The following is a 21,722-nucleotide window of genomic DNA, read 5'->3' on the forward strand; positions in this document are numbered from 1 at the left end:
TAGAATAGAATAGAATAGAATAGAATAGAATAGAATAGAATAGAATAAATGGAATGGAGAACAGTCAAGCTCAGAATGGAGGGGGGGGGGGAAATTGCAAAATTAAAATATTACAGAATAAGAGTTGGGAGGGACCTCGGAGATAATAGAATAGAATAGAATAGAATAGAATAGAATAGAATAGAATAGAATAGAATAGAATAGAATAGAATAGAATAGAATAGAATAGAATAGAATAGAATAAGAAAAGAAATAATAGAATAGAATAGAATAGAATAGAATAGAATAGAATAGAATAGAACAGAATAGAATTAGAATAGAATAGAATAAGAAAAGAAATAATAGAATAGAATAGAATAGAATAGAATAGAATAGAATAGAATAGAATAGAATAGATTAGAATAGAAGAATAGAATAGAATAGAAAATATAGAATAGAACAGAATAGAATAGAAGCTGGAAGGTACTTTGGAGGTCTTCTAGTCCAGCCCCCTGCTCAAACAGGAGAACCTATAACCATCTCAGTCAGGTGATTGTCTATTCTCTTCTTAATAATCTCCAGTGATGGAGCGCCCATGATTTCTGGAGGCAAGCTGTTCCACTGGTTGATTGTCCTTAACTGTCTGAAAGTTTCTCCTTAATTCCAGGTTGCTTCTCTCCTTGATCAGTTTCCAACTATTGTTTCTCGTCCTTCCCTCGGGTGCTCTGGTGAACAACCTGCCCCCCCAACACCTTGTGGCAGCCCCTCAGATACTGAACTTCAGAAGATCAAATCTCTGCCACTTTTACCGCACCACTTAAGAATTCCCCCATGTCAAATGAGAAGAATCAGGACCGCATGCTAAGTTCCTGTTAAGCTGATTTGTTGTTCATGCCTATACACCAGGATTTAGCCAACTAATGGTCAGCATTAAATTGGTGCTCGGTAAGAGTCAACGGAGTTCAGGAGGGGTTGGAGGCAGACCATTTGTGGGAACATCATGACTCCAGGCTGATTCCTCTCTTGACTCCACCCGCCAGGCTCTGCCCGTCCCTTCTCCTACATCCAGCAAAAGGCAGCTCATCCATCTCACATTGCATTTGTCCATTTGGGCCCTTTAGTGCCCCTACCAAGGAGCAAGCGCAGATTTTTACGAAGTGGTCTACTCCGTGAAATATCTACCGGGCTGAATTTGGCCTGAGTGGGACCGTACATTGTTCTTAACACAAGCACGCCCTGAGTTCAAAGATCATCAACATCGGTTTTTAAAAAAAATCATGGAGTAGATGTTAGTCTTTCCCAAGGACTGTGAGCAACTGGACTCCTTGAGTGGCAGTCAACTGCAATGTACTGCAGCCAATCCTGAGTTGCAGAGAGCTTCAGGGCCCGCCTTCTCTTGCCACTGCATCCTGGGCCACCCGCTTACCAAAGAAGGATCCTCCTGTCGGTAAAGAGTCACTGCCGGCACTGCTGGAAGACCCAACCACGGTCCGAGTGTCAGTGTCATGCTGTCACATTTGGTTGCTGCCTACAAAAAGGGGGTGGGGTGAGAAGATCAGAAATGCAGTTTTATTTATTTTTTTCTGTGCATCTAAAAAAAAACAAGATAAGGTTATCTCTAAGGAGACATGGCCGAGTCCAGCCAGGAGGCAAAGCACGACCCAAAATAGCTCACTTTCACTTTTCTTTGAGAGACAAGATTTACATGCTTGGTTCAATACGAAAAAAATATTCGGTTTTGTCAAAACCATTTGGCTGACGTTCTTCCCTGTTTAAAGCTCGGCTCAACTGCGGGATGTTTTACGGTACTTAAACAAAAACAACCTTAACTTCTGACCGATGGATAATTTTTGACGAAAATATAGCCAAGTCCTACATCTCCTTTCTAGATGGGGGGGGGGGGAGAGGGGGAAATCCGTTCTGAGAATTTAAGAATGATGAATGAGTCAAACGATTTGGGAGTACGGAAGAGCTGAAAGTTTGGACATCAACTCTTTCCAGGTTATTTTTCACCTCAAAGTAGATTTACAAACTTTCTGCCTTTCTGCTTTGGGGAAGAACATAAAAGCGGTGCTTTTGGTTACAGAGGAACACCGGCAAATATGCCAAAACAAGAGCAGGGGCACAACATACCAGTATGGAAGATGAGACGTAACCCAAAGCCAGTGTGGCTAAATTCACCCTGAAACAAACAAGCAGGCCCTTTTCAGTAGGTTGACCATGACACACATTTTAATTTATATTCAAATACATTTGAAAATAAATAGATAACATAAAGAAGATTTATAATAGGGGAGCCAGTTCAGCCTACTGGTAAAGGCACCAGTCTAGAAACGAGGAGTTCTAGTTCTGCCATAGCCATGAAAGCCAGCTGGGTGACTATGGACCAATCACCAGGCGACTGAGAGTTCTAGTCCCACCTTTGGCACGAAAGCCAGCTGGGTGACTATGGACCAATCACCAGGTGACTGAGAATTCTAGTCCCGCCTTTATCATGAAAGCTAGCTGGGTGACTATGGACCAATCACCAGGTGACTGAGAATTCTAGTCCCGCCTTTGTCATGAAAGCTAGCTGGGTGACTATGGACCAATCACCAGGTGACTGAGAATTCTAGTCCCGCCTTTGGCATGAAAGCCAGCTGGGTGACTTTGAGCCAATCCCCAGGAGACCGAGAGTTCTAGTCCCGCCTTTGGCATGAAAGCCAGATGGGTGACTTTGGGCCAATCCCCAGGTGATTGAGAATTCTAGTCCCGCCTTTGGCAGGATGAAAGCCAGCTGGGTAGCCCCATGGGCGAAGAGAGGTTTAGTGTTGAGGTCTCTCTCCAGAACTCGGCATTCTAAGTAGGCTGTTTTAAACTATATCTCTGTTCAGCATCTGACGTAGAAGAAGGATCCAGCTGGCTGCAATCTGTCCCTATTATAAATTGCTCCCATCAGGAGAGCCTTTCTCCATGCCCTTTTCTGTCCAGCACTGTGTAGTATTCTGACAGCTGCAGCGATAACCTCCTCAGTCTGCATGAACCAGTGCTGTCTACTGGGCGTGCCTCTCGCCTGGAGTTGACTGAACATTTCATATAAAACGGTTCTAAGAATGACGCCGTACCCTTCAACGTGGAGCCACATGCCGTGCTGCTGGCAGAGTTCCCGGAGCCGCCCGAGTTTGTCGGTGTGCCCTGCCCCTGGGGTGCCTGTATGGAAAGGAGACGGCAAAGGGAGGCTAAGAAGACAGGCTGGCAAGGATGACAGCGCCATTGAGGTAGAGCTGAGCAAACAGGGGCTCTGCAAATGTTTTGGATCACAGGCCCCATCACTCCCTCCCTTCCCCAGCGGAGTTGTAAACTCCCGGCTGGATCCCATCACTGGATAGACAGATATAGTAGATGGTAGATGATAAACAATAGGAGAGATAAAGATAAAGATAGATAAATTAGGTAGATGAATAGACAGATAGATAGACAGACAGACAGACAGAGAGATGATGGATATAGACAGATAGAAGATAGATAGATAGATAGATAGATAGATAGATAGATAGATAGATAGATAGATAGATAGATAGATAGATAGATAGATGGGTGGGTGGGTGGGTGGGTGGGTGGGTGGGTGGGTAGATAGATAGATAGATAGATAGATAGATAGATAGATAGATAGATAGATAGATAGATAGATAGAGATAGATAGATAGATAGATAGATAGATAGATAGATAGATAGATAGATAGATAGATAGAGATAGATAGAGATAGACAGACAGACAGACAGACAGAGATGATGGATATAGACAGATAGTAGATAGATAGATAGATAGATAGATAGATAGATAGATAGATAGATAGATAGATGATAGACAGACAGACAGACAGACCGACAGACAGACAGCATGGATATAGAGATAGAAGATAGACAGATAGATAGACAGACAGACGATGGATACAGATAGTAGATAGATAGATAGATAGATAGATAGATAGATAGATAGATAGATAGATAGATGGATAGATATGATGACACAGATATAGATATGAGAGAAATGAATAGACAGAAAGATAGATGAGAGAGAGAAGATAGAAATTAGATAGATAGACAGACAGACAGACAGACAGACAGACAGAGTGGTGGGATTCAAATACGTGAACCACTGGTTCTCTGCATGGATGCTGCTTCTGGAAGTCCATTCTGGGCCTGGGCCAACAAAAAAATTAGCTACCGGTCCTGCCGAAGTGGTGCAAACCGGCTGAATCCCACCACTGCGGTGGCTCCTTTCTTATTTTCTTCTCCTGCCTGTTAAGCCACTGACATTTGTTACGGGACAAACAGCAACAACAACAACAAACAACCAGGCACCACCAAAAAACAGCTTGTTTATGTTTGCTAAAGTCACCCACCGGCATTGGCCACCAGTAAGATTGGCAGCTTCCCAGATTCAAGGTCCTCCTTGATCAGTCTGTCCAACAGAGCAACATCCTACCACCAAGCAAAATGAAATTAATAATAATAATAATAATAATAATAATAATAATAATAATAATAATAATAATAATAATAATAATAATAATATGAAGAAAGCATCCAAATAGGCAACACCAGTGTGACTGTTTTGGAGGGGGTAGTGTTTTATAAAACAAACCTCACCATTTGATGCTGGGAGCCAAACATCGTGTTACACGGCACTCGACACATGCAAGAAAGAGGTAAGCCGAGCTGCGGAAAGAGATACAAAAATCCAGTTAAGTCCTTGTTTTACGGCCATTTAGTGGCCGTTCAAAGTTACTACGGGCCCCACCCGAGATATTGACTACATAATGGTTTTCCTTTGGGCCACAGTAAAAAAATCATCTTAGAAACCGTTTTCGGGGATCTCTGACAGCTGTGTTCCAGATGTTCGGACTATTGCAAAGTAGATTAGTTTAAACTTTCTGCAACTGTCTCCATATCATCAAGTGCACTGACCATTTCCAACTCTACGGTTGTGGCCTGCCGTGATTTTAAACTAAAACACTTCACTCATAAGAGTGTTGCCAGTACAAATGGTTAAGAGAGTTAGTCTGCTCTAGTGGTTAAGGCACCAAGCTAGAAAGACTGTGAGTTCTAGTCCCGCCTTAGCCATGAAAGCCAACTGGGTGACTTTGGGCCAATCACCAGGAGACTGTGAGTTCTAGTCCTGCCTTAGCCATGAAAGCCAACTGGGTGACTTTGGGCCAATCGCCAGGAGACTGTGAGTTCTAGTCCCGCCTTAGCCGTGAAAGCCAACTGGGTGACTTTGGGCCAATCACCAAGAAACTGGGAGTTCTAGTCCTGCCTTAGCCATGAAAGCCAGCTGGGTGACTTTGGGCCAATCGCCAGGGGCTGTGAATTCTAGTCCCGTCTTCGCCATGAAAGCCAACTGGGCAGCTTTCAACCAATCACTAGGAGACTGTGAGTTCTAGTTCCACTTTAGGCATGAAAGCAGCTCAGTGGCCTTGGACCAGTCATTCTCTCTCAGCCCAACTCACCTCACAGGGTTGTTGTTGTGGGGGAAAATAAGAGGAAGGAGGAGTATTAGATCATAACGATGGGATATCAAGCAATCAATCAAATTAACAGAGGGTTTACTGAACAATACGATGGGGGGCGTCAAAGGAGGAGGTAACAATGACTTGTATGCCAAAACGTTTGCACCCATTTCAACTTACCTGACTACAGAGGAACTGGCCCAAGCCAGTTCTTGCTGCAGCACTGATGTACACCACTGGCTGCTTGTTATATAAGGCATTAAAACCTTCGGTGGCATAATCGTCATAGCGGGAGTGAATCACCAGCTTGCAAACTTTTAAAAGTCCTTCGCGATCGTCTTCATGGTAATAGGCTGACCCATTTTCAAACCTGTGAAGAGCAATTATGAATTAAACACGAGCATCCTGGAAAAGGGGGCCGGCTCACTTGCTTCACGTAAAAAGTTAAGCAATTCTTCACAGCGTTCTGTTAAGCTTGTAATTTCCGTGGCTGAAAGACACAGAAAAGGGGTCTTAGGAAAGTGCAGCATGAGAGGCAACCCGAGTTGATCTCCCACGGAACGCACTGTTTATTAACCGACAACAAGAGGTGCAGCGGCTCGGATCCACACTGGAGGTGGCCTCAGCTCCGGCGGTGCGAGTCCCAACGCTGTGTGGCAGGGCGAGCTCCCGTCACTTGCCTCAGCTTCTGTCCACCTAACACAGGGGACTTCAAACTTGGCCCTTTGATGACTCGTGGACTTCAACTCCCAGAATTCCTCAACCAGCGTGCTCTGGCTGAGGAATTCTGGGAGTTCCACGAGTCATCAAAGGGCCAAGTTTGAAGACCCCAACCTAACAGTTTGAAAGCCTGTTCTAGGCAGATAGATAGATAGATAGATAGACAGATAGACAGGTAGACAGGTAGACAGGTAGATAGATAGATAGATAGATAGATAGATAGATAGATAGATAGATAGATAGATAGATAGATAGATAGATAGATAGCTACCACTTTGGTGGGGAGGCGAGCTGGTGCTCTGTGTAGGCAGTCGGATTCCTGCCAGCTCTGAACCTTCCTGGTTGCGGCGCCCGTTTTTGAGGCAGCTCCGGGAAGGGATGTGGTCTTGGGTGCCACTCATCTTTCTCTCTGGGGTGAAGCCAGCTCAACCTGCTGTGGTGCATCTTGGGAAGCGCACACGCATGCTACTCTGCAATAGCACTTGTGATCTCCTGGCTACGGTATATAGGCTAACGACAATAACAATACTGACAATAAAAGCAGCCTGTTGCTTTGCTCATTACTTTCCGGAGATTGAGATTAAATGCGACTTTCTTTCCTGCGTTCTTCTGAGAAAAGGGCAGACTCAAAAAGTGTTCAAGTCACACAAAGGTTACCTGAAGAGCCTGCAAAGCCACAAAGTTGTATCAGAAAGGATTTTGGTAGTAAGTTTCCTCAGCCTGTCTCTGTCCAGGATGGAAATATAAGCCGCCAAGCTGTGTCCTAAGAGAGCCATATGTCCCCGTTCCCCCACATTTTGAAGCCTGCAAACCAGGAAAAAAAAGGAGAATACGACACAAATCACACCTTTATTTGTAGCTGGGGGGAAAAAAAGCCTTTCCTAATATACAGAAAAATGTTCAGTGGGCATTTTATTGAATGTTATTGTAATTAAGCGGTATTCGTTCTCTGTCTAAAAGCGTGGTTAGACAAGCTGGCGATGGCTTAAGACCGAGTTAAAATCCAATCCACTGTTCTGTTTGTAGATTGGATTTTAACTTGCTTTTAAGCCATCATTGGCCTGATGGGTTTCTTTCCTCTGAAGGCTCACGGTCAAGGGATCGTCCACTAGGACTCCAAGGTCCCTCTCACAGTTACTGGTTTTAAGCCAGGCCCAGTCTGTGCCTTTGGTTTTTCCTGCCTAAGTGTAAGACTTTGCTTCTCTCCAGACTGAAACTCGTTTTGTTGGCTAGGACCCATTGCTCCAAGTTGGTCAAGATCTTTTTGGATCTTGCATATGTGGTGGACTTGCAGAAATATAAAAGCTTTTTGGGTTAAAATTTGGTGGAACATTCAACAGATTTTTAAGAGAAAGATAAAGTTCTCTCCGCAATTGTTTTTATTGGGCATTGTTGTAAATTGTGATGTTAAAGAAACCAATTTGATGTTGAATTTGATAACAGCAGCACGGTTACTGGTGGGACAATACTGGAAGAAGGATAGTTTGCCTACTATAGAAGAATGGGGGTTTAAAGTTTCGAATGTTGCAGAAATGTCTAAGATTTCTGCTTATTTGAAGGATCATTCACAAGAAAGATATATTTCTGTTTGGAGGAGATGGACAGATTATATTCAGAACAAATATGGGACTAAAAAGTTCCATTTAGCTTCTGAGTAGATTTTAGAGGGATATTGTTATTAATTTTAGTGTTAGTACTTTGTATGTATCTATGTTAAAGGGGAGTTAAAGCACATTATGAATTTGGTTAATTTTATATTATGGATAATTTTTAGTTAGAATATGATTATTATAACTATAACCCTGTATTTAGCTCTGGGAAGTGCGGGGGGAAGGGGGGTGGTTTGGGGTGGGTGGGTTTTGGGGAAAATCTTTTTTTGTAACATAATATAATAATAATAATAATAATAATAATAATAATAATAATAATAATAATAATAATAATAATAATAATAATAATAAAAATAATAATAAAAATAATAATAAAAATAATAATAATAATAAAAAAGAACTTTTTGGATCCTGAGTTTGTCTTCTGGGGTGTTGGCTACTCCTGTCAATTTGGTGTCGCCTGCAAATTTGATGAGTTTCCCCCTTCAATTCCCTCGTCTAAGTCATTTATGAAGATATTGAAGAGCGCTGGGCCTAAAACGGAACCTCGTGCTTCTCCGCTGCTTACTTCGCTCTTCTAAAGGCTTCTAAAAATCTTTTCTTTTCAAGAGAACGTGTGGTGTAGACTTCAGTCCCTCTGCCCCCTGAAACTTTTAAAGATTTTTTTTTAAAAAAAAATTAAGAAGTTTTGCCAGGTACTTTTTCCATCTTCCTTCACGCTATTACTATTTTTTTTTTAATATTTTACAGGTAATCAACGCCACCTAACGCTAATCTGTCTATTTTTCATGAGGAACAAGAAATCAAACCTGTAGATCGGAAAACACCGTCAACTTTCATCTTCTCAAAGATGCTGGAGTCCACCCACCCAAGGCCTAAGAACCTTTGCAAAACCTGATTATCCTTGGATTTTGCTTTAAGTATGCTTTTTTAAAAAAATATTCCTTTCAAAAAACATGCTTAAAGCAAAATCCAAGGAAACCCTTGGATATATTAAAAGGTAATCTTCAAAGGTAATGACTTTGGATCTCCAGAAAACATGAGCAAAAGCAGTCCTTCTCCTGTCAGAGAAGAGTCTCCTGTCAGGGTGGCAGAGTCAAGAGAGTGCTCTGCCTAGAATCATTATGTGTCCACAAATGCTGTAAGCCCAACCCCTCTTGAATTCTGTTGACTCTTTATCTAGCACCAATTTAGTGCTGGCCCTTAATTGACTAGATTCTTGGGTACAGATTGAGCAATGCATCTTAAGCAGAACCTAGCCTCTGGTCCCGATTCTCTCTGCCTGACCTCTTCAGCCCTTATCCACAATCTTGAAAAGGTCTTTATTTAACAAAGAGTTACCGATAAGACTGTAGCGATTCTTCTTCTTCATCCCCGTGCATTAGAGTCTGAACTAACTGGAGTATGCTCACCATGTCCTGTCCGCTGGGGGAAAGGAGACAAAACACAAATCCATCTTGGTCAGGAGGCATGAGATGACTTGAAAGTAGACCCCACTGAATGCGGGTAGTCCTCGATTTGCAATCATTTGTTTAGCAGCCACCAAAGGTTGCTGCGATGCCTCGAAAAAAAAAAGGGACTTACAACCAGTCCTCCCGCTTACCACTCTTGCGTCCCTGTGGTCCCATGATGAAAATTCAAACACTTGGCAACCAGCATGGTTGCAGCATCTCCAAAGTCACAGGATCGCTATTTTGATAAGCAAAGTCCACAGAGAGAACTGGGGGGGGGGGGTTGTTTCATTTTTTTTGCTTAATGGGCCCCGTGATTCACTTAACAACCACAGCGATTTGATTAACGACCGCGGCAAGTTGAAGGCCACCCATCTTATAGTTGCTCACAACCCTTTTAAGAGGGAGATGGGGGGGCAGCTAAGAAGTTTGCTATAGAAACAAAATGAAATTTAAAAAGACTGAGAAACACTGATTTAGACTGTTGTATTGAGCGGTGGCTCAGGGGGTTAGGACACTGAGCTTGTCGATCAGAAGATTGGCAGTTTGGCAGGTCAAATCCCGAGTGCCGCGTAACAGAGTGAGCGCCTGTTACTCATCCCAGCTTCTGCCAACCTAGCAGTTCGAAAGCACGTAAAAAATGCAAGTACAAAAATAGGGACCACTACTGTGGGAAGGTAACGGCATTCCGTGCGCCTTTGGCGTCTAGTCGTGCTGGCCACATGACCACGGAGACATCCTCGGACAAACGCTGGCTCTTCGGCTTTGAAACGGAGATGAGCACCGGCCCCTAGAGTCGGAAACGACTAGCACGCATGTGCGGGGGAACCTTTACCTTTACCTTTGTATTGAGCATGAAATTGGAGTCAGCTGCCTTAAACGGCCTCTTCAGGTTTACACAAATCAATGATCCATTTGCCCCAACGTTGGCAACTGTCACACATCACCTTGAGGACAATTATTGTGGTTATCAGTTACCAACATCGCACAATTTGGCCAATGAACTCAGATTATTTTCATTCCCCTACTCCAATTCCCAACAATCAAAATAGCCAGATTATTAGCAGGAAATAAAAAACACCCCATATAAACAGAGAGGAGAAACTCCTAATTCAAGATCACTTACGTGCCTTGAAGTGGCCCGGGAATATCCTTCCTTGTGTAGTTCTTTTCATTGTCCTCTTCTGCTTTCCTAATTTTAACACAAAACAGCAAGGATTGGTGATAAGATTGGGCAATATGCAGTATGTTTCCTTGCTACAGCTGGATTGTGTTATTTTGTTCAAAAGAGCCACACACTGGATTAGCGGCATGACTGCCACAGTGCTGAATCCGATCCCTTTTAATGAAATGACAGGTTAAAACATTTCTCCATGCCAAACGACGTTTGTCAGCTAGCCTTATTTATTTACCGTATTTATGTATTTATTTATCCCATTGTGTACTGCCTTTAATCAAAGGATGACTCATCTGTCTTATCAAAAGCAAAGCAGATCCCGTTGATGATTCGTAACGGGAAATGTCATTCTGACCTCTGAATACTGCAATTTTTGTGCTTTCTTTTTTTAAACAAAATCAGCTTTGCACAATTTTCGCAGGAACACGTGAAACCAAAAATATCCTTTTTTTTTCTCTCCCAACAATAGGATAGGCAAGAAAATCTTTGTATGAGTAAGGAAATATCTGTAATATGCCGTCGGCTGTTTAAAACTCATTTTAGCGTGACTGCTTAGCTGTGGTGACGTAACTTAGGCTGACGTCATTAACCTAATTCGATGGCTGGTTTGTGGTTTACTGCATTGTGTGAACATGGCTAAAGCTTGCTTTTCAAAAAAAGCTGAGTTCAGCGCAACACCAAAGGGACGTCCTTAGCAGCTCAGAATTGCTTCAATTCTTTAATGTTATATTTAGCTTCAGCCCAGAATAAGAACAACGGAGGTTTTAGCTGAGTCCTGTCTCCCTGCTCCAGGTGTAAATTTCATATTTTGGCCAGCTCCAATCACCACATTGCAATGTATGGCAGTGAAAGTTGGACCATAAGAAAGGCCGAGCGCCAAAGAATCGAGGCCTTTGAACTACGGTGCTGGAGAAGACTCCTGCGAGTCCCTTGGACTGCAAGGCGATCAAACCGGTCGGTCCTAGAGAAGATCAACCCTGACTGCTCTTCAGAAAGCCAGATCCTGAAGTTGAAACTCAGATAATTTGGCCACCTCATGAGAAGGAAGGACTCACTGGAGAAGAGCCTAATGCTGGGAAAGGTTGAGGGCAATAGAAGAAGGGGACGACGGAGAATGAAATGGCTGGATGGAGTCACTGAAGCAGGAGGCGTGAGCTTAAAGGGACTCCAGAAGATGGTAGAGGACAGGAAGGCCTGGAGGAACGTTGTCCATGGGGTCGCGATGGGTCGGATACAACTTCGCAGCTAACAGCAACAAATCACCACATTTGATTACACAAGGAGGGAGAGTTAATCAATTCCGTCCTTTCTTCACCACCATCACTTTCCACAAGTAGAACAACACAATTCCTCTGTTCCTTTTAGTCAACTGTCACATTAAAAAAATAAACAAACCAACCCACAGAACTTTAATTATGTCTCCTACCTATCCATCTCCACCTTTAACTGCACCTTGAGAGAGGTATTTAGAGGTGGAGGGAGACAGCTCAGCTGTACCCTCAACGCACTGTAGTGTATTATCAATAAACTCAATAAATAATAACGAACTCTAGTTTATTATGGCCTTTTGGCTTTTAGCCTTTGGTTAAATGAGTCCTGCACAATCCAAAACAGGAAGCGGTTGGGAGATGTCAGACAAGTATATAATTTCCCCAAAACAGGATAATCAAGGACAATTATTAGCAGCCTAACGTCTTGAGATCTGCCAAGCCAAGACGATTAAATACCTTTGATTATCTTCAAGCAGCTTCATGGCCTCGTTGAGATTCCTTCCCATTTCTGCTAAGGTAGGGTCAACCATCTGTTATTTAGAAGGAAAAGATGAAAACGAAACGAAACAATAAGTCAATTATGTGGTAAAGTTTGAAATCTTCTCGCGTCCCCAAATCTCATAAACCATAGCAAGAAGATGTAATAGCTTCTCTTGAGCCATTTCTGGAGTCCTACCTACATGGGCTGGATATCCCAAGCCACGGTAGGCATACTGCTAGCAACGATAGCAATAGCCCTTAGACTTATATACCGCTTCATAGTGCTTTACAGCCCCCTCTAAGCAGTTTACAGAGTCAGCCTATGCCGCCCGCCCCCCGCCCCCCCCAAGCGATCTGGGTCCTCATTTTACCGACCTCAGAAGGATGGAAGGCTGAATCCACCTTGAGCCGGGAAAGAAAGAAAGGAAGAAAGAAAGAAAGAAAGAAAGAAAGAAAGAAAGAAAGAAAGAAAGAAAGAAAGAAAGAAAGAAAGAAAGAAAGAGGAAGGAAGGAAGGAAGGAAGGAAGGAAGGAAGGAAGGAAGGAAGGAAGGAAGGAAGGGCTTCTTATTGCAAGGAGTAAGTATCTGCTCGCCGGAATAATGTATTATTTTTTTAAAAAAAAGGATATGTATGAACTTAAGATAAGCTCTTTAAGTTATATGAAGAGCCGCACTTATGTTATTTATAATTGCTGTCTGGCCTAAGGATTAAAGTAAACTAAGAGAGACAATAAAATAGTGGTTAATGCTTTAAGATTTCATTCTCTCTCTCTCTCTCTCTTTCTCTCTCTCACACACACACACACACACACACACACACACACAGACACACACACATCCTGGAAAGTGAGTGGGTTTGCACACACACACACGCGCGCACACATATACACACACACAATATCCTGGAAAGTGAGTGGGTTTGCACGCACACACACGCACACACACAATATCCTGGAAAGTGAGTGGGTTTGCACGCACACACACACACACACGCACACACACAATATCCTGGAAAGTGAGTGGGTTTGCACCCAGCATCGCAGAGGAGCGTCAATAAATCCACAGCCGCAAAACACATGCCTAATGATGTACATTGCAGGTGACTAGGTGGTAAATGTTTTTTAAAATCTTTGGAGCCTTTTCAGAAAAAATATAAGCTAAGTCACAATATAACTTGGATAAGCCACCAGGGGAATGGAATAGAATAGAGCTGGAAGGGACCTTGAAGGTCTTCTAGTCTAGCCCCCCTCTTAAGCAGGAGAACTATACCATCTCAGACAAGTGACTGCCTAGCCTCTTCTTAAAAACCTCCAGTGATGGAGCCTGCCCACAATTTCTGGTGGCAAGCTGTTCCACTGGTTGATTGTCCTCACTGTCAGGAAGTTTCTCCTTAATTCCAGGTTGCTTCTCTCTTTGGTCAGTTTCCAACCATTGTTTCTCGTCCTGCCTTCTGGTGGTTTGGAATAGTTTGACACCCACCCACCCCCTCTTCTTTGTGGCAGCCCCTCAGATACTGGAACACTGCTATCCTGTCTCCCCTATATTTCTTCTTTTCTTTAGACTAGCCAAACCCAAGTCCCGCAGCCGTTCTTCGTGTGTTTTAGTCTCCAGGCCTTTGATCATCTTCGTTGTTCTTCTCTGAATATTTTCCCCCAACTCTCAACATTGAGAGGTTGAGTAGAAATAAGACTTCAACAAACGGTTATCTCCCGCTTGATTGAAGTCTCCTGCTTGAGCCGGGGGTTGGACTAGAAGACCTCCAAGTGTCCCTTCCAACTCTGTTATTCTGTTATTTGAGCCCCTCCCTATATCTTTTTTCCCTCCCTAGCCTAGGTAAAGGTAAAGTTTCCCCCGCACACGCGTGCTAGTCGTTTCCGACTCTAGGGGCCGGTGCTCATCTCCGTTTCAAAGCCGAAGAGCCGGCGCTTGTCCGAGGACGTCTCCATGGTCATGTGGCCGGCACGACTATACACCAAAGGCGCACGGAATGCTGTTACCTTCCCACCGTAGCGGTCCCAATTTTTCTACTTGCATTTTTCACATGCTTTCGAACTGCTAGGTTGGCAGAAGCTGGGATGAGTAACAGGCGCTCGCTCTGCTACGCGGCACTCGGGATTCGACCCGCCAAACTGCCGACCTTCTGATCGACAAGCTCAGCATCTAGGGCAGGGGTAGGCAACCACGGCTCTTTTATGACTCATGGACTTCAACTCCCAGAATTCCTGAGTCAGCTATGCTGACTCAGGAATTCTGGGAGTTGAAGTCCATGAGTCATAAAAGAGCCGAGGTTGCCTACCCCTGGTCTAGGGGAACCTTATAATATTTTCTTTTAAATATACTTTGGAGCTGAAAGTCTGATCCACCTTTAAAATAAAACAAACAAACAAACAAAAAGGATCAAAGAGCCGGTGGCATCTCACAGCTGCATCAACAGCGCTGGGCTGCAGATGTTTCTAGAAACTGCAATCCCAAAGGAGTTTGGTAAGCATTTCTTTTCAATGTTGATCAAGCCCAGGGAGAGAGGCTGCTGCATTCAGTTCATCTCCCAGCTTAAGTGAGTCCCTTCTATAGAAATTAATGTTAATTTCTTTTCTCGAAAGAACCGTTAGGCTAATCGTCGTATCCTATCCCCCGGCGTGCCGCTTCGATAATGAGCTTGCTTCATTCTTTCCCTTGCTACAGAAGAATATTTTTATCTCGCTTAATACGACTTGGCGAAGCTCCACCTGTTCTTCGCAAGCCCTCACAACTGAAGTCAAGATGGCAATGCACGACATGAAAAGACCCGTTACCAAGTTTTTTTTTAAACAAACCTGTGCTAAATTCTTATCCGCCTGATAAAACAGAGGGGTCATTATTGCAAAAATCGCACAAAATATATCATGAGCAAGGGCGGGGGGGGGATTGCTAAGGTATGACAAATAAACCAAGTACAATTTGTGTCATTTTGTTGGGACATGGCAAACAAAGGCCTGGTTGGGGGGGGGGGGGAAATCTGCCTTTTTCTAAGAAACCACTGGAGAATTGGAGAATTCCGTCATTGCTTTTTAATATTTAAAATTTCAATTTGCTCAGGTTGTTCTATATTTCCATTTTTTGTATGTCAGATTTCCATCAGAAAATGCTTTGGACAGATTTAATTCAAACTTGTTTTTCAATTATTTCGGGGAATCCTCATTATTTCATCACCAGCAACATTTATTTCAAGGTGCACTAAGCCATATTTTACTCCCACAGATACATTGGAAGATAGGTTAAGAAATGCGTATTTATACAGAAAGGCAACTCAATATAAGTCTGGAGTAAGACAGCAAGAGCTAAAATCGAGCAAAACCATTTCTGTATTTAATTTTTTTTGCATATTTTTTCAGATCTTCATTACATTTACAACCTACGAAAAGTCAGGAAAGTAGAATCTTCACTTCTTTTTTAGGCAAAATACATTTATGCTTGCCTATATTCATATACTAACCAGCTGCCTGCAATTATTGCAGGTTCGCATCCCACCAGGCTCAAGGTTGACTCAGCCTTCCATCCTTCCGAGGTAGGTAAAATGAAGACCCAGATTGTTGGGGGCAATAAGCTGACTTTGTAATAATGCCGCTTGGGGTGTGTGTGTGAAAGCCCTAATAAGCAGGCATATACATAGAATGAAGGCTATTGCTAAGCACATTGATTTGTGCTTTAGATTGTAAGCTGCCCTGAGTCTTTGAAGAAGGGCGGGATATAAATGGGATTAAAATAAATAAAATAAAAATATATATATACTGTCTCTTTCTCATGACAAATGAGAATAAGGCCATCCTCCTACTTCTTTCAGCTAAGACCTACTTAGAAACTGGCTTAGCTGGAAACAAATAATAATAATAATAATCCTTTTGACCACACCAGTTCCGTTATTTTACAAATACGCCGAGATGCTACTTGTTTTTAAGGGTCAAAATATACAGTGTACTTGTAAGAGTAAAGAAAGGCAGAAGCAGTCTTCATCAACTGAAGCTCAATCTTATGACTATAATAAGGTCTTCCATCGGGCTTACTGAACTGGCAAATCACAATTTCAGATATCATCCAGGGGTGTGTTAAAGAAGAATTACGGTAAATTAAATTTCAGACAACATGGCCATCTGTACGTTATTTCATCGAGAAGTTGAGTCGTAATCAGTCATCATAAAATCATTAACCAGTGGAACGGCTTGCCTTCAGAAGTTGTGGATGCTCCATCACTGGACATTTTTTAAAAAGAGATTGGACGACCACTTGTCTGAAATGATATAGGGTCTCCTGCCTGAGCAGGGGGTTGGACTAGATGACCTCCAAGGTCCCTTCCAACTCTGGATTGTAACAGATGGCTGAGAATGTTCAACGATGACCTATCATTTCATCTAATAGGAATGTATGTAAGGGCAGTGGGAAGTATTGAAAGAACATGTGATATCTGGCTACATTTCTCTGGCCTACTCCACTTTTGTTGTTAACTCTTCTGGAACCATTTTATAACTCAGCCAGCTTTCGCCCAACTCTCTTCTACCAGTAGATGCGTTGGGACGACAACTTCTCAATTCTCAGCCAAACGTAGGCTAGGAATTCTGGAAATGGCAGATAACAAAAAGTCAAGAGTTGGGAAAGCCTTTTGCTCCTCGAAGTCCACCTTCCATGCAGGAATCCAAATGAAAACATCTCCATCTACTGTAGCCTCTACTGGAAGATATCCATCAAAAGGGAATTCATTAGCTCTCACTCTAATGAATCTAACGAATCAAACACAGCGGGATTACCAGTTGGGCAAGACGAGTCCCAACGGTCCTTGACTGACGACCACAATGGAGCCTAGGATTTTACGACCTTTCTTGCCACGGTGTTTAAGTGAATCACTCCAGCAGTTGTTAAGTGAGCAACACGGTTGTGTAGTGGATCTGGTTTCCCCGTTGACTTCGCTTGTCAGAAGGCCGCAAGAGGGGAATCACCTGAGCCCGGGGCACTGCGACCGTCATGAACATGAGTCAGTTGCGAAGAATCTGAATTTTGATCACTTGACCGCGGGGATGCTTCAACAGGTGGGTCAAAAGTGGTCATCAATCCCTTTTTTCCCCAGTGCTGTTGTAACTTTGAGCAGTCACTAAATGAACTGTTGTTAAGTAGGACTACTTGTACTAGGCCACAGGTCTGCAACCCGCGGCTCCGGAGCCGCATGTGGCTCTTTCAGCCATCTCCTGCGGCTCCCAGTCCTCTGCCATGTGCAGTCCCCCCAAAAAAGTGGGGCTAAAAAAAGTTCAACCAATCAATTCAAATATGCAGGGTAGGTGCATATCTTGCCTTGGCTCCACTCTTCAGTCAAACCCTGTTCTCCGCATGCACGCATGTACGCGCATGCGCACATATTTTTTGCGGCTCCCAGTTTTTCCTTCTGTGAGGGAACCGGTTCCGAGTGGCTCTTTCACTGTTTCAGGTTGCTGACCCCTGTACTAGGCACAACACCGCACCTGGACCTTGGATCCTGAGAAAAGCATCCTTGTTCATTAAGACTGTGAGCCTTGTGGCTTTCCATCCTTCAAGGAAGCAGATCCAAGGTTTCACAACGTCTTATCAAATATTGCGTAGCTTTTTCCACCATCAGCTTCTCACGCGCACTGGACCCTCCAGCAGCAAAGCAAAGTTAGGCTCACAACCACACCGGTCGAGAAGGGCACCACCCACCAGTGGAAGTAAAAAGACCGCGCTGACATGTCACTGACCTTATCGGAAAGAACTTTGGACTCTACAAATGTGAACAAACTGGTTTGAAATCCTGATTCCGGAACCGCAAATAAACACACACGGCATGCTCTTCCTTATTCTCTCAGGAACTTTTATTTTATGGACTAAAAAGACAGCTGCTTTGGCTTTTAACTGTTGTTTCATGCCTTTTGCAATGAAAGACACTAAACTCAACCGAGACTTCAACTTGGAAAATAATCTCACAATATCAAGTGACATCCAATGAAATTCCCTGACAGAGCAATTTTTCACATGATTTATCGGAGCCTCCTCATGTATTCCAGTCTCTTCAAATCTGAGAATCGAGGTCAAACCTCTTCCATTCATTGGACCACGTGCTTCCCATCTTATTCATAGGAGCATGAAAATAGCTCAAAACGCTTTTGACACATCGGAAAAAAACCCCTGAATAAATTGCTCTAGCATTCATAACAGGAGATCTCTCAACTGTAGTCAGTGAAAAGGCTAACGGATACTTTAAGCATTCAACAGTGCCAGATCAAATTACAATTCCTCTTCCTTGTGCGAGTTACTTATCTTTAAGCTCAGGAACATTAATGGCTTCCCTATCGATAAATCCTTCTGTGATTCTCTAGCCGATTTTACAACTTCACCTTAGCATCCTTGAAGTAGAGTAAGGTGGCTGAAGGTTTATATCTTTTGATTTCGGTTCTGCGTTCAAAGCACGAATGACTACAGATCAATTCATTCAAAATATTTTTTTTTGGGGGGGGTGTCCCCAAATCCTCACAAAATTTAGCTCCCGTAAACCGGAAGAGCATGTATTTATTTTTATCTTCATTATTTCTTTATTTTATAAATAACTCCAGCTGGTGAACATACCTAATAAGCCCTAATAAGCAGGCATATACATAGAATGAAGGCTATTGCTAAGCACATTGGTTTGTGCTTAAATTGTAAGCCGCCCTGAGTCTTCGGAGAAGGGCGGGATATAAATGGGATTAAAATAAATAAATAAATAAATAAATAAATAAATAAATAAATAAATAAATAAATAACACTCCTTCCTCTTCCTATTTTCTCCACAACAATCCTGTGAAGTGGGTTGGGTTGAGAGAGGGAGGGACTGGCCCAAGTCACCCATGTAAACGTCTGTAACTTTATGCTTTCAAAATCTGGGTATCTGATATCCTTGTGATTAGTGATCTCAGCACCAAAGTCTGAATCTAGAGCTTACATAGGAATCCATTCTCAAAAAAGATTAACAGAAAGCAAAAGTGACTGACTTCTTCCACTGCTGGAGTTACATCCAGTCTCCCGCTAGACTGCAAGTGATTTTATCAAACAAACTGACAGATTTGTACACAGTTACGTTCTTGTCCACATTTACCGTATAGATGGCATCGGATGTGTACATGAAAGTGTGCCAAGAAAAAAAAAGATTTAATCTATTGAAAACTGCATGCCACAAACTTGCCAGAAGCCTGCTTGTTAGTACAAATTAAAAGCAAACACCAACTCCAAATATATGATTTGCACGTATCCGTTTTTCCCTACAATTGGAGCAGTTCACAAATATGGAGACTGCAACTTCCCAAGTTCCCAATAAGTTTTTGGGCTGAGAATTCAGAACTGCAGTTTCAGGACATTTGAAATTAAGGAATCTGGGTCTCCCCACTCCTAGCCCAGTTCCTTCCCCATGGAAGCACTCTACTGGCTCTCTCTAAATACAGATGCAATGATGTAAGTAGAAGTACATCGTGTAATGAACAGAATCCATTTAATGTATTAATTGGTCACGGATGAAGTTAGGAGTGTAACAAATAGGTGTCTAAATACATTTGCACATATAGACGCACCTATGTGCACACACATAAACACATTTGTGTTTGTGCAACATATATGATATATACTATATAATAAAATTAATGCACATCTATACATATTATTAATGTACACAAAGATATATATAAATACACCACACATACACACATACACACACATATATTAAGGCAACACACACACACATATATATTAAGGCAATACACATGTGCACACACATATTAAGGCAATATACACACGCAGATGTACATATATACACACACACATTTATATAAGCAATACACACATATATTATTAAGGCAATATACACACATATATATTAAGGCAACACACACACGCAGATGTATACCTATATACATACGCACACAAGCAACACACACACATATATTATTAAGGCAATATGCACACATATATATAATATGAAGGCAATACACACACACATAAATATTAAGGCAATATACACACGCAGATGTATACATACACACACATATAAGCAACACACACACATATTATTAAGGCAATACACACACACACACATATTAAGGCAATATACACAAACGTATATAGTATTAAGGCAATACACACACACACACACACCACTTTATCTGCAGATCCCTAGAGTCCCGCAAGTGTGATGGGCAGTATAGAAATGTGATAAAACAAATAATAAATCTGTACATGTCCAATGCACATTAATTAATGATTAATGCACACACCACACACACACACTGACGCGTATCACGCCTACCCACACCCCTACAGCACACCTAGGCGTACCCCTATTATTATTATTATTATTATTATTATTATTATTGTTATTGTTATTGTTATTATTATTATTATTGTTATTGTTGTTGTTGTTGTTATTATTATATATTATATTATTAAGGCAATACACACACATATAATATTAAGGCAATATACACAAACGTATATAGTGTTGAGGCAATACACCCACCCACACACACACACACCACTTTATCTGCAAAGATCCCTAGAGTCCCGCAAGTGTGATGGGCAGTATAGAAATGTGATAAAACAAATAATAAATCCGTACATGTCCAATGCACAAACGAGTGTATAATTAATGATTAATGCACACACCACACACACACACACACACACATTGACGCGTATCACGCCTACCCACACCCCTACAGCACACCCAGGCATACCCCTATTATTATTATTACTATTATTACTATTATTACTATTATTACTATTATTATTATTATTACTATTATTACTATTATTATGATTATTATTATGATTATGATTATGATTATGATTATTGCTATTAATGCACAACTCATCACTGCTGCATCTACCAGCACCCGATCCTCCGGGATGCCCAGAGGCGATCAGCGCCGCACAGGATCGCAGAAGAGAGCGAGAGGTGATGGAGGAGACCCTCCCCCATCTGGGCTCACACTGCGCCCCCTCCCCCACCCAGGGATCTCTCCCCCTCCCCCTCCCTCCGGGGAATCCCTTGCGGGGCGCCGACCTTCTCCAAGGAGCCCTCCATGGCGGCAGGTGCTCCGGCGGACTGCGGCTCCTCCGCCCGGCTCTACTTCCGCCTTGGCCGCGGCCTCGGCCGGCTCCACGTCGGCAGCCGCGCTGACGGAGCGGCGAGTGGGCGGGGCCGAGGAGGGACGGGCAGCCGCGCGCCCACCCCGGACCAGTCCCGAGAGCCGCTTCGGCTTCCGTAGCGCGCCCGATTGACAAGGAGGCGCGGCGGGGTTTGGGCGGAGCTAGAGCGCGGGCCGTACCAAATAAATCACTAAAGGAAGGAAGGAAGAATAAAGCTCCAAGAGGGGGGAAGAAAACCCCCCCTCCAAATTTTCAAACCGCCCATACTCGGGAGAAAAAAAAATATCTCGGAGAATTCCCACTTGGGAGATTTTAATGCTTTGGCAGAATCTCCCCCTCCTCCCTTGGCGAATGGAACGTTCCTCATGGAGGCTTCGAGGAAAGAGGTGACG

General features: G+C 42.9%; 1 protein-coding gene across 1 annotated transcript in view; it reads right to left on the reverse strand.

Moving 5' to 3' along the window:
- The window catches only part of PDXDC1 (pyridoxal dependent decarboxylase domain containing 1), a 33,521-nt gene extending 12,113 nt beyond the window's left edge, over nucleotides 1–21,408 (reverse strand). The window contains exons 1-11 of the mRNA XM_083372776.1: nucleotides 21,245–21,408; nucleotides 12,157–12,230; nucleotides 10,379–10,444; nucleotides 9,143–9,226; nucleotides 6,849–6,995; nucleotides 5,652–5,841; nucleotides 4,612–4,680; nucleotides 4,365–4,443; nucleotides 3,084–3,168; nucleotides 2,113–2,161; nucleotides 1,406–1,507 (exon numbers count right to left, since the gene is read on the reverse strand). Of these exons, the coding sequence (XP_083228902.1) occupies nucleotides 1,406–1,507; nucleotides 2,113–2,161; nucleotides 3,084–3,168; nucleotides 4,365–4,443; nucleotides 4,612–4,680; nucleotides 5,652–5,841; nucleotides 6,849–6,995; nucleotides 9,143–9,226; nucleotides 10,379–10,444; nucleotides 12,157–12,230; nucleotides 21,245–21,265 (966 nt within the window). The 5' untranslated portion in view covers nucleotides 21,266–21,408. The remainder of the gene's footprint in view (nucleotides 1–1,405; nucleotides 1,508–2,112; nucleotides 2,162–3,083; nucleotides 3,169–4,364; nucleotides 4,444–4,611; nucleotides 4,681–5,651; nucleotides 5,842–6,848; nucleotides 6,996–9,142; nucleotides 9,227–10,378; nucleotides 10,445–12,156; nucleotides 12,231–21,244) is intronic.
- Between the last annotated feature and the right edge of the window lie 314 nt (nucleotides 21,409–21,722).

Source organism: Vipera ursinii, assembly GCF_947247035.1.
Source record: "Vipera ursinii genome assembly, chromosome: 13".
NCBI classification, from domain to species: domain Eukaryota; kingdom Metazoa; phylum Chordata; class Lepidosauria; order Squamata; family Viperidae; genus Vipera; species Vipera ursinii.